Source organism: Moschus berezovskii, chromosome 6, assembly GCF_049115385.1.
Source record: "Moschus berezovskii isolate FMDL1 chromosome 6, NW_MosBer_1.0, whole genome shotgun sequence".
Lineage (NCBI taxonomy): Eukaryota > Metazoa > Chordata > Mammalia > Artiodactyla > Moschidae > Moschus > Moschus berezovskii.
Window position 1 is genome coordinate 81,762,440 of NC_142465.1, and position 13,822 is coordinate 81,776,261.

The window sequence follows — 13,822 nt, forward strand, 5'->3', positions numbered from 1 at the left end:
TGATTCAACCTCTTCTTCCCATGTTCTTTACTAATTCAACCCATATTTTCTCAAACCCACTGAATAGGATTGACAGAAGGGGGCAAATGATCCATAGGGAGAAAACATTTTTGGCTATAGAAGGAATCGGGCTTCCTTGGTAGCTTAGACAGTAAAGAATCTGCCTGCAATGCAGGAGACCTGGGTTCGATCCCTGACTCTGGAAGATCTCCTCTCCCTTGGAGAAGGAAATGGCTACCCATTCCAATATTTTTTGCTTGGAGAATCCCACGAACAGAGAAGCCTGGTGGGCTACAGTCCATGGGGTTGCAAAGAGTTGGATATGACTGAGCAACTAAGCACATATAGAAGGAATCAGTCTAAATAAATCCGAATTATAGTTACTTATATTTTTCAATTATAATGAAAAATAGTGAAACTGTATGAATTCTTTTATTCTATAGAGAAGAAATGGAAAAATTTTAAGTTCACTGTCCACTGGCCTCCCTCTGTCCCTTCAGAAAGATATAGTTTAGATACCTGGGGAGCACCGTACATGTACAGCACGAGAGGGTCTTGTTTGGGGATCACACACCAAGCTTTCTGCCAAGGTTTTGACTTTTCCATATACTGAAGAAAGCTGCACACCACACTGTTTCCAGATACTTCCGCTGATTCAATCTAGAAAATATAATGCAAAGAAATACTGAGACAGAGAAATGAACACAAAATAAACCCAGATAGTGAGGTAATTCAACTGAAGGGAATATTCATAAATTATAATATATTTACATAAAATGCCTCCTGGGATTGTCCAAAAAAAGGTTCATCTGCAATAGTTATTTAAATATGCATCTAGATCTATGATGAATTAAATCAATTTTAATTGTATTAGCAGACCTTGAATTTGCACAAAATTAAACATTTATTGACTACTTACTATGAAGGCACTTTTCTTAACTTACTACTTGTATCAATTCATGTAATATTCACACCAACACCGAAAAGGTATTACTTTCATTATCATGAGGTTTAGAGACGAAACAGCTTTCCTAAGATTTAGGAAATGGTGTACTAGGATTTGAGTCTGGATCCAGAGTTTGAACTCTTAGCCAAAATGCTATATCAGCGTCACTATTTAAGAATACAATAGCAAAAAGGCAAATGATTACCAGTAATCTCTGCCCTTTACCTGAGATAATTTCAAACTTTTTTAAAATTACATTAACTCTTGGTAGAGCCATGTACAGTTTTCTGCTTTGAATCCTAATACATAAATAACTGGTTAAAAAGGGAACAAAATCCTTTGACTAATGATGGTTTTTATTACATATATTATGGAAAGCAATTGGTTTGCATCTATTTTCTGTTTTTTCTTTTCTATTTTTTGGCCACAGTAAAAAATGGTCAATGGTTTGCATCTGTTTTCTGCCTTTTTCTTTTCTTTCCATTTGAGGCATGCAGGATCTTAGTTCTCTGACCAGGTATTAAACCTGTGTTCCCTGCAGTGGAAACACAGTGTCTTAACTACTGGACTGCCAGGGATCCCTGCATCTATTTTGTATCACTCAAATCCAGTGTCATCCACTGAGCAGTGCTGGTGGGCAAACTGTTTTGCTACCAGTTAGAGATAAGCACAAAAAGCAAGAGTAAGCATTTAGAAACTTTTACAGCTTTCTGACTTGTGATGATACCTGAGTACATAATTGTGTATTTTACAAAAATATAGCTAAGCAGAGATCTTACAGATGAACATTTAAAATCAATCTGAAGACAAGGAACACTAACTCTGAACTCAAATTAAATGTTACCTATCTTCCCTGACCCCAAGGCATTCCATACATTTTATTATCATATTGCAAAAATTTTATACTAAATTATGACTTTTGTTTCTAGGATCTACTGAAGCACGTCTTTCCACCATCCCCTGCCAGAAAAAGTCCATTCTGGTTTGCCATACAAGCAATACCTATATACTAGAAGAATACAAAGTTACAGCTTGTGGGACCATACTTTAACCTCAAGTGGATTTTAAAGTTTATGATCCTTCTTCAGTTAACAGAAATGACTTTTGTATGTTTATACAGCATAGATGTTTAATAAATATTAACTGATTCTTAGAATCAATGAATTGTAGAAATTCTAAATAAACCAAGTATTTCTATAACTTTAGATACATAAGAATTTTGATCACGAGCCTATTCTTCACAGATTTCCAGGCTATCTTGAACCTTCTGTCACCAAGAGCCTTATTATATAATTTATTACTTATATTATTAATATATTTCGGTATACAACTCATTTCAGATATTAGCTGCATTATAGTTCCTAGGTTTGGGAGGTCTGAATTTATGTAAAATATTAAATCAAACTCAGTTGTAAGACATTTCATATTTCAATATAGTTCTCAGATTACTGTCACTGGCCATTAAACGATGCTTTTAATGCAATAAGCTGGAAGAGTTTTTCAGGTAATAAGACTTTAATCTAAATTTTTATATCATACAATAGTTTTCAAAGCCAATATGATGAAATTGATAGAGACACTTTCCTCTTAAAAATATACAGATATATTGTAATAAGTTGAACATTAAAAGAAATACAATTAATACTCTAATATTTGACTACACCTTCACAAAGTCAATACACAATCAGCCCTCTATATCTGTGGATACAGACCCTAAGGATATGAAGGGCTGGCTGTATCACACCACTGAATGGATATAAGAGATTTGAGCATCCATGGATTTTGGTATCTGTGGAGGGGCCTGGAACTAATCTCCCAGATACCAAGGAAGGTCTAGATTTACTCTCAAATGCATGTTGGTTAATCGAGCACTGCCCCTCTTCTTTCTATACAACTGAGCACGATCCCAAGAGTCAGCAATAGAACAAAAGTATAAATCTTGCTCGCCACGGTCCAAATTGTGATACTAAGAGAAATAACAAAATATATTACTTGTATTTTTCAGAGTTAAAAGGAAATTCTATTTCTAGTATAAAAAATAAAAGAAAAAAATTTTTAAAAATCTGAAAGATAGCCAGTATTTAATATTTCATACCTCTAAAATTCCTTTCCTTTTCTTTTCTTCACTGTCTGTGAATCCACTTATTATTTGATAACAGTCTTTACAGACTTTGCTCAATTTACCACCATCATACTCAAGTTGAGCTTTATAATCAGAACACTTCCAACAAACCACCTTAAATTAAGAAAAAACAACAGAGTGAATAACCATATTTATAAAATAAGATTTAAGCAGTAATCAGTTATGGGTAATAATAAATGAGAAAAAGCTAAATGCAAAAGGCAAATTTTTACTAGACTAGTAATATTTCCATGAACATTTGGAGTATTTGTCATGGTATTATAATGTTATTTGGGATGGGCTCTGCTTGCTCATCCTTCTCTTTCTGGCCCCTAAAGGTAGATCTTCAAAGGCTTGGTATAGATTTTCATACTTCATGTGCATCCATGTACACTCAAGTCATGTCTGACTCTTTGCGCCCTATGGACTACAGCCCGCCAGGCTCCTCTGGCCATGGGATTTTCCAGGCAAGAATACCGGAGAGGGTTGCCATTTTCTCCTCCAGAGATCTTCCTGACTCAAGGATCAAACCTGCCTCTCCTGCGTCTCCTACGTTGGCAGGTGGATTCTTTACTACTGAGTTACCTGGGAAGCATACTTCTGGATATTTAATCAATATCCTCCCCAAAGGAATTCATAGTCTTCCTTGCCCTCAGCTTTCTCCTTATTACACCTAGCCCTCTCAACAGTACTCTCTATTGCTCTAAATAACACAGCCTTCTAACCAGTCATGGCAAGTCAGAAACCTAGGAGTCATTCTGACCCCTCTCTTTACCTCACCCCATAGATTCAGCTTATTATAAAGCTCTGCTGATTTTACTCCTAGATACTTTTTCAGTCTGTCATATCTTCCTTGCAATCACCTGAGTCTAAACTATCAGTGTCCTGGTTTGGACCATTATAGCCTCATGACTGGTCCTTGTAGCATACTTACTGGAGTCCAGGTGCTGCTCTAAGAGCCCCTTTAAGCTATTTTCTGAATGGAATGAGATACTTACTTCCTTTAAAATGCTAATCTGGTATGTTTCTCTTCTATTTAAATTCCTTTAAAATCTTCTCTTTGCTCTTGGATAATGAGCAAATTTTTAACCATGGTCTATAAAGTCTTGCATGATCTATCCCTTTTATTCTGTCTTCAGTGACACTGACTTCCTATAGTTCCTAAAGTGCTATGCTTCCTTCCCTCTCTCATCTATGCTTCAGTGAGTTAATTCTTGCTCATTCTTCAGATATTTTACTCAAATTTCACTTCCTGAAGGAAGACTCCTCCAACTTCCAGAATATAGCCCATCTCACCACTGTGTTACTAAAGTTTCATGTACTTTTTTCCTGTACTGATCACAATTTCTAGTCATATACTTGTGTGATTATTTGATTAATGTTTGTCAACCTCACTAGGCTTTAAGCTCTATGAGGAATCACCCTTATATATTTTGCTCCCTATTTATATAATAAATATTTATAGAATGCCAATGACATTTATAGAATACTAAGGACATTTATAGAATGAATGACTACAATGCAAATGCATGCTACTTCTTAGTGAATGGTATTTTTTTCTAATTATTATAAGGTAATTGTTAAAAAAAAAAAAACAACCTTGTGGTTTAAAAACTTATCTCCTTGCTTCTAGAAGCAATTTTCCATTTCTAGTAGAAAAACTATATTTGAGAAATATAAATATTAGCAAAACTTTTGGGTTAGATTAGATTACAGCATGGAAAATTCATGATAAAAATTATCCATTGTTTTCTCATGATTACAATGAAATTACTCTAGGATTTAAAATTAGACTTGTCTATATATGCAAATTCATATCAACTTATATTTATTTTCAAATTATGCCATAGAATATTCAAACATTTTTTTGTTTATTGAAAACAGTATGTCAATATCTCATATCATTTCAAGTAAACTCAGTGATAGATTAAAAAGTCTTACCCTGGGCGGGGTGCGGGGGGAGATATTTGCTATTAATTTGATTATAAAACTGTCTCACTGAGTCAAAACTTGGAAAAAAAGGAAGAATAAATCCGCAGAGTAATTGAGAATAATCTATGAGTACTATCAATAAATCAATAAAAACTGTTGCACAAAAGCATACTAATAATACATTCAATCATGACACTACAATGCCTACCCTTCTGTCTTTATGTTGCTTTTTAGAAGAAAGTATTAATCTTCAACTTGGTTTGCAAGGCCCTCCAAAACCTGCTACTACTCTCCAGCTTCAGTTCCTGCTTTGTTTCTTCTCACTCTTTCTATATGAAATAATTCAATTGCTGTAAACCTGTCGGCCGCCTTTTCTGATTTGCGTTGCTGAGTTTTATTAGAGAAACATCACTGTATTAAATGGGCTAGTGTGTCCTTTTAAATTTATAACCATAACCTCCAAAAGGTAGCCAGCAGGCCATCACTGCTTCTTTGGTAGGCTCTTTTCCTTGCCCAGAGACGATGCTCTTTTTCAAATCTCCTGCCCTCTTCTTCCTTCCCCCTTTTACTTTTGGATGATGACTCTTCCTCATATTTCAATGAAAATGTAGATAGTATCAGACCTAAATCCTCTTATTTCCCACCAGAAAATAAAAAACACACCCACAAAAAATAAATAATAAATCAAAATGCATTAAAAAGCCCCCAAAAAACAAAACCACATCTACATTAGCACTCACCTTTCCCTTCATCCTCTGTTATAATGGAGAGAAGTTGCCTTCTCCCTATCAAAAGCCTGAAGTTCAACTTAAGCTATAGGTTTCATCTCTTATTTTCTCAAAGCTCTTGACTCCTTTGGTTCTTATTTATCTATTTCTTAGATTGCGCATTATGCTCCAGCTGCATGACCTTTTGACAGTCTCAAGAACAGATCTTTCCTACCAAAGGGCTTTTGATATACATCTTACGGCCTTAATGTACTTCCTGCCTTTTTTATGGTTAGCTCACGTTTTAGGCATCATCTTAAATATCAACCCCTCAGGTAGGTCTTCATTTTTCTAAGCAAAATTGCTTCCAAATCTTTTCATTACCACTATTCTCCATTTTAACTTCTTGATTTCTTATTCCATTTATAGTCAATTGAAATTCTTGTCTGTTTACTTGACTGATCTATTTTCCCCATTAAAATGTGAGCTCTGTGAAACTGGCCAGCATTTTGCTTACTAGTTTCCCCCCTGGACCCAACACAAACTTTTGCATAAAGTTATCACCAAAATAAGTTTATCAACTAAGTGATTTATTGAATGATTTCTTTTTATTTTCCAAGATAATGATTTTATAACACTTATACACTGATTAGCAGCCTTAATGACCAAGAAATCTCACATACATGTCCACATGCTCGACAATGATGCCTTCTTCTTGTCAGGGCATTAAAAGATTCCTTGCATTTCATACACATTGTAACTTCATTATCTCGGATCCATTTTGGAGCCCTTTTCCCTAGCTCAGCAGTCTATAAAGGAAAGAGATTCAATTTTAATTGCAAAAACTGTCATTTCCATGCATCCATTCATTTTAAGAAGCATTTTAACAACATCGTTCATACCATGTCCTGAAACTCAGGATGCAAAAGAAAACAAAAGTTCAAAGACATTTAAGCAGCATGAAAAGGCACTCTATTGTATTCATCTAAGAAATGAGATTCTGTCCAAACAGCCAGTTTTGGTGTCTTAAAGGGAAAAAAAAAAGGATAACAAAATGACTAGATAACAAAATGACTAGATAGATATTCTGCAATTGCAGAAAGAAAAAAACTTAAAGAATTTAATTCAACTTACAGAAACCTCTGAGTGAATCTCACTATCCTTGGCAATTGCATTTCTGAAAGTTTCATGCCTCTGATGGAAAGCATCAATAGTCTCTTGAAGTGCCTAAAATACATATGAAATTCAAACACATATTAAATTATCACATGCAAATTAATTAAACAAATACTTTAATTTAAATTAAAATTAATTTAAAAATTAAAACATGCAATTTAATTAAACAAATACTTCATTAATACCTAAGATATAAATCACCTTAAAAATTAAAGGTGATGACTTTAACTTATTCTGATGACTACAATATGTGCATAAAACAACAATAATATGCACATCTGGGTACACATACAGTTGTTGTTGTTTAGTTGCTAAATCATCTCTGATTCTTTCTATGACCCAATGGACTATAGTCTGCCAGGCTCCTCTGTCTATGGGATTCTCAGGCAAGAATACTAGAGCAGACATACAGAGGTTACCACAAAACAAAAATGAAAACAGAAATCAGGTTTACCTTGATCCATTCTTCTTTGTCTTGCTCAGAACTAAAACATATAACAACAAAAAATTAAAGTGAAAAAGGAGAACATTAATGAGTTATATCTGGTGCATGAAACTATGTTTCTATGTTATTCCAACTTTATGAAAAATTTGGGGATGTCTAAGAAGGATTTATAATAAAACTAAAACAGAATGTCCGGCAACTGAACATATGAATTTATAAACATAGTTTTAGACTATCCATTTATTTTGGTATTTTGACAGAGAGAGTTAAGTTGGGCTTCTATTGGTTTAACAACCATCAACTAGTTGTATATATTAGGTATCTGTAGATCTAGCATTATACTAGATATAGGCTTAATCTTCCAATTCACTTTTATGAAAACACATGAGGTTTTGAAAGACTACTAGTCACAACCCATTTTAGGAAAGATTGTAATTATCCTTGAGAACATAAATTGTCTTTGTAAGGCCTCGGGGAACTATTTAACATTTCCTTTAATAAGCAATTTTATTTTGCTAGGAGGCTTCAGGAAACACCATGCCTAATTCATTATAGATAAAGCACAACAAAGATTTAAATACCTGTGAGAAGGAGATTTTACAGATTAATGAAATCCAGTATTTAATAATTTTCTGGTGGGAAAATAATTTCCCATTTAGCAGACTTTATCTTCAAATTGAGGGATTGTGAAGAATGGGCTCTATTTGTTTGTGTGTATTTTGGTAGGCTAGGGCTAAGTTTGAGGCCCAGTGTCAGCTTGAATGTCACATGCCTCAGTTCCACAGGTATCACATACGTGAGATACAGGCTTGCTCCTGTAACACCATCCATCTTTCTCACAAATTTATTACTGAGTATCATGATATGCCAGGAATGCTGCTGGAATCTGTGTCTGCCAAATGTTGAAGAGTCTGCTTATTTTTCACATAGGGATCCTTGAACCAAGAACCTTGGTGAAGGCAGAGGCTTCAATCTTACCCCTCAAAAAAGATTTCTCCTAATGCTATGCCCACTCCCACAAAATCAGCTCTGTTGCTCTGGAAGCATAGTCATCTGCTAGCTGCTTTTAGCCTTTAAAATAAAAAGTAACTTGATAAGTCTGTTTTTTGTTTTATCAATCATGACAGATTTTTTTTACTCCTTTGTTTATTCATTACTCTATTTTTATAACCATTTGGCAATAGAAAACCATTGATAAAAACTATATAAAATAGTTTTGATTCAAAAGCTTATACTCTTTTCAATGTAGATGGGGAAGCAGAGTATAAGAGGTTAGTCTTGAGGCTGACTTATTTAGTAAGAAAAGCAGTACATTTTTTCCTGTATTTGCTTCAGAAGTGAATTATCTTTAAATACCATCAAATATATACCCAAATTGAGGTTCCATTTAATCCCTCTGGCTTTCTGAGAATTTCAATGTGTGTCTATACTCTTGAGAGAGTCACTGTGGGCCAGAAGATAAATAATCACATTTCATTCAGATCTTCAAGTCATCAAATAATGATAAATACAACTAATGCAATGAGATTAGGCTGCTGCTGCTAAGTTGCTTCAGTCGTGTCTGACTCTGTGCGACCCCATAGATGGTAGCCCACTAGGCTCTGCCCTCCCTGGGATTCTCCAGGCAAGAACACTGGAGTGGGTTGCCATTTCCTTCTCCAATGCATGAAAGTGAAGTGAAAGTGAAGTCGCTTAGTCGTGTCCGAAGTTCGTGACCCCATGGACTGCACCCTACCAGGCTCCTCCGTCCATGGGATTTTCCAGGCAAGAGTACTGGACTGGGTTGCCATTGCCTTCTCCGAATGAGATTAGGGGAATATGAAATTTAAGGAAAAATGAATGTGTTTTCAATACTAATTGTAATATATCCTATAGTATATGTTGCAACTCTGCAAAATGATAAACTGCCTGTACTTAAGAAAAAAATTTCATGGATCAGCCCCATCCTGAAGGGAAAAATAGCCCAACCTGCTAATGGAGGGGCTGGAGTTCCTCCCTACTCAGGAAAGCCAAGAAACCTTAACAATCTCTTGTCTGCTGTTCAGACACATCTTTTAGGTTTGCAAATTTGGAACTATGTTCACATTCAGAGCCAGCAACACCTTCATTCATCAGTAATGAATGATGATCTGAAATACTGATGAGTCTTCCCTGTCACCAGGGCCACTCAGTAAGTCAACCACTGAATAAGCACTTTGGTCAGGAGCTTCCACACACAGCAGCATACATTGTTCTCTTAGGTTTGACAGCTGGGGTCCAAATCTCACCATGATAAAGTAGAAAAACTGTAACATTTAAGGCCAAGTCCTTCACCACTTTAACTCATGCTTGAAATTCCACCTCCTAATCCTCAGAGAACCCTCCTGGAAGCTCCCTAAGGAAAGCAGGTTCATTAAATATTTTCTGTGGAAAATCAAAGAACTGGCGAGTTATTTCTTCAAACTTTCCTAGTCTGCCACATGTTCCATATCTGTATTCACCATTCCCTTGCTCCCTGGGCACAAATTCATACTAAAATAATTTATTCTCTTTTGAAAATATGAAGTTTAAGCTCGTACAGAGTTGTGTGTGCTAAGTTGCTTCAGCTGTATCTGACTCTTTGCGACCCTATGGACTGTAGCCTGGCAGGCACCTTACTAATAAGCACAAATATCCTGGATGAGTTCACGTGAGCAGCCAGAACGACACAGAAAGGAACACAAGGGCTCTCTGATTCTCCACAGGCTCTAAGGTATCAGAACTATTAGAGCTGGGATTAGTAGTTAAATCTTCTGATCTGTACAGAACTTTTGGCCAATCTCAATTTTCACCATGCTTGGTCCTTACAGGATAAAAGGATGACAGTTTCTTAAAGCAGATATTTTAAAATCTGACAGTATTTGGTTTTCCAGAGGTTCACACATGAGGAGGCTGTGATCTACTGCAGGCGGTTCTCAGGTTATTTTTTTCTTTCCAAACATGGTTATGCTAGAGGGATGGTTGCTAGACCTCTGGCTCTTTTCTCCTACTCAATAAAGCATATAAGAAGAGCCACCCTTTCCAGAATTCCTGGTTGCTAGAGGCTACTAGAGCCCCAAATGACCCCCTTTATGCATCCTCAATTGTGGCAGGAGAATTATCTTTTCCAAAATGCCTCCTCCAGTCATTCTCTAGACCAAAGTGCCATTAAGTCCTACGGATGCAGAGTCTCTGAAGGACAGATTGCTAAAGCTTCAACATTTATCATGAAACAATAAACATCAATAAACATTTGTGAACCAAAAGGAAAGATGGAGGGGAAAATGGTTAAGAGATAAATTTTTCCTCCCAGACTGGAAACTTTGGCTTGAATGCAACAACTTCATTCTTTGAACCATGTAAATCTACAGAGCCACATTAATTTATTGAGTGTTTACTGTCTGAAAAACCACTATCCTAGGCACCAGGAATCAAAAAGGAAGACAATTTCTGACTTTCCAGAGCTTACATCTTTCCATTTATGTTCAACCAAGCTTGGGAAAAGTCCTCAGAATTATTGTATCCTACGATTTAACCTTATGCTTTTGGAAAGTTGTTAGAGAGAAATGGTTCTCTTACCTGGCTTGCAGTTCCAATGTTCTCTCTTTCCCAGATATCTGGAAAGTGTGTGGATATTCCTCATTGTGAGTCTCTATAATTTTCATTCCATCGATGCCTACCCTGGTTCGAACAGTGAACTTAGAGCCCACCAAGCTGAATTTTGGCACACAGTATAACAACATGTTGTTGAACTGCAAGAAAGAGGAATACACGTTAAAAAAAACAAGAAAACAAGGCAGAGGAAAATGACCAACATTGAAAGTAGCCCAAGACAAAAATTCCAGGGAATATCATGCTTTCTTTGTGAAAAAATTATTTCTATACTATAGAGCTTTTATGCTTATATCAAATGATTATATTATAAAATATGTAGCATGTATTCTCCTTTGTTGGTTCATAAATATTTTGCTAATATTTAAGTAAATAAATCATTTTATACTAGTAAGAAAATCAGTTAAAGAACTTAGGTTCAGTAACAATTTATTAAGGATCTTCTATATACCAGAAACTGAAGTTCTCAACCATATAAGCTGAAGCCCTTAGACAATAAAACTTCTAATTGTTTTATCTCAGGCAACAAGTCTATAATAGCTGTTAAAGGAAAAGAGCAATATTTAGCAATTATTTTTACCAATGTGTTTAATGTTAAGTTTATTATACAGAGTGAAGTAAGTCAGAAAGAGAAACATAAATATCATTATTCTAATGCATATAATACGGAATCTAGAAAAATGATACTGAAGAATTTATTTATAGGGCAGCAATGGAGAAACAGACATAGAGAACAGACTTACGGACTTGGGGAGAGGGGAGAGGGTGAGATGTACAGAAAGAGTAACATGGAAACTTACATTGCCATATGTAAAACAGACAGCCAACAGGAGTTTGCTGTACGGCTCAGAAAACGCAAACAGGGCTCTGTATCAAACTAGAGGGGTGGGATGGGGAGGGAGATGGGAAGGAGGTTCAAGAGGGAGGGGATTTATGTATACCTATGGCTAATTCATGTTGAGGTTTGTCAGAAAACAACAAAAGTCTGTAAAGCAATTATCCCTCAATTAGAAAATAATCTTTTTTAAAAGTAGGTACATTATTCATTTAAATTTATTAGAGCATGGGTTAGAACAGTAAATCATCTGGAAAAAACAAAGTCACTGTTTTATACTGTCACCCATCTCCAATAAGAATTCATCATGTATGAATTAACAGAAAAGTCATCTATTTTAGTCAAAAGTCTTTATTTAAAATGAAGAATTTCTTTTGAAACTGAATCAAATTACTGCCTCATTTCTAGTCAACAATGAACAACCCCTATTAATCACTACCAAACAATGATTTGGGGAGGGCATTTAATTAACTTTTAAATATATTAAATCATGCAAAAGGATGAAAGTCTAAGTATCTGGATTAACTTGTACGCAGATTACTAAAGAAGGTCCATAATTTTCTTCCTACTTCATATTTATTGTTTCTAACATTGTTTCTAGGATTAAATATATTTTTTATAAGACAAAAGAAACTGAGAACTTAACCTCTTATGTAACCTCTCATTCTTCAGGATCATTATCTGTAAAAGTCACAAGTTGCTGAGAGGATTAAATGAGGAATAATGTCCTGTTCTGCCAGGTCTTCTGTTTAGCTCCAAACATCAAAGAAATGTTGATGGATATTTAAAACATTTCAACATGTTTATGTGACAATGTCCACTGTACTCATTCTGAAAGCAAATTTTTTTACCAGTTGTTCCTCATACATTATTTTTAACTTCCTATGACCAGTGTCATAAATTTCATTCCCACACTGGATAATGCAGAAATAAAAGGTCACCAAATACATTTTTATCAGATATACCTAAGTACAACACTTCAAATTCACATTTCTAGAAGGGAATATAATCCATCTTTATCATTAATTTGCCCACTATATTCTATGTATGGCAATCACAGCCTCCTTGTGGTACACAGAATCTGGAGATCTGAAACTACTCTTAAAGGTTATCATCATCACGGCAGCTTGATTAAGGCAACACCTTGTTTGCTAACTGTTCATGTTAATATTTCTCTCTTCTATCAAGGCCTTCTCAAGAGGGGGTTTTGCTACATCTGAACAGTGTGGCAGGACTACAAAGCAGCCACCAAAATGGATAGGACTCACACTTTCAAGACAGCAACAACAATCAAATTTTTATGCAAACTGAGTGACAAATGTAATATTATGGAATTAAATTTCTGAGTTATTAGATATACATACTCAAATTTGCTGTATAAAATTTGACAAAGTTTTATCATCTTATAGAAACACAAGCCCAGGAATATTGAAGTTCTGAGCATTTGCTTTTGGTAGTTAAGGTCACAAGAGATGACAGACTGTCTTATAATGAAGTGCTTCTCTTTCCCTTTCATGCTTTCAGGATTACATTTCCCCTATTCTTCCTAAGTGGGACTTCACATTCTAAATTGTTAATACTATATATTAACCTTATATAAACTCAGGTTACAATATACCTAGTAAATACCCTTCTTCTTCTACTTAGAGGTGCAGGTGATAATGCTTACAAAGAAGTCCATGTCATATACATAGAGGAATTAAACAGCTAGCCCTGTTCCCTCTGTGAATCTTGCTCCTATGGCAAAAGCCACCATCACCTTCTCTGGGTTTTTGCTAGGACTAAAAGAGGAAGTTATAACAACGGTAGGACCAAGTAGACTGACTCTCTTTCAGTGAAAGAGATTCTTTTTATTCAATGCCCATAGCTCAGAAGTAGTTACTGACAAAGCATTCTCTGGCTGGCAAGCTCTAGAAGAGCTAGACTGTGCCAAAACAAAACCTAGAAGAAAATCTCAACTTTATTAAAAGAGTAGGGGGGTTTCACCTACTTGATCTCCAGTGTTTCTTGATTCTTTCAATTTTCTTAAAATATATTATCTGACTGAAAC

At 35.3% G+C, this 13,822-nt stretch overlaps 1 protein-coding gene across 8 annotated transcripts in view; it reads right to left on the reverse strand.

Annotated features, from left to right (window-relative positions):
* Positions 1-13,822, reverse strand: part of FGD4 (FYVE, RhoGEF and PH domain containing 4) — a 240,138-nt gene that overhangs the window by 8,844 nt on the left and 217,472 nt on the right. For all 8 annotated transcript variants that reach the window (XM_088837234.1, XM_088837228.1, XM_088837232.1 and 5 more), the window contains exons 11-16: positions 10,905-11,077; positions 7,338-7,368; positions 6,842-6,934; positions 6,391-6,516; positions 3,042-3,182; positions 520-660 (exon numbers count right to left, since the gene is read on the reverse strand). In XM_088837234.1, the coding sequence (XP_088693360.1) occupies positions 520-660; positions 3,042-3,182; positions 6,391-6,516; positions 6,842-6,934; positions 7,338-7,368; positions 10,905-11,077 (705 nt within the window). The remainder of the gene's footprint in view (positions 1-519; positions 661-3,041; positions 3,183-6,390; positions 6,517-6,841; positions 6,935-7,337; positions 7,369-10,904; positions 11,078-13,822) is intronic.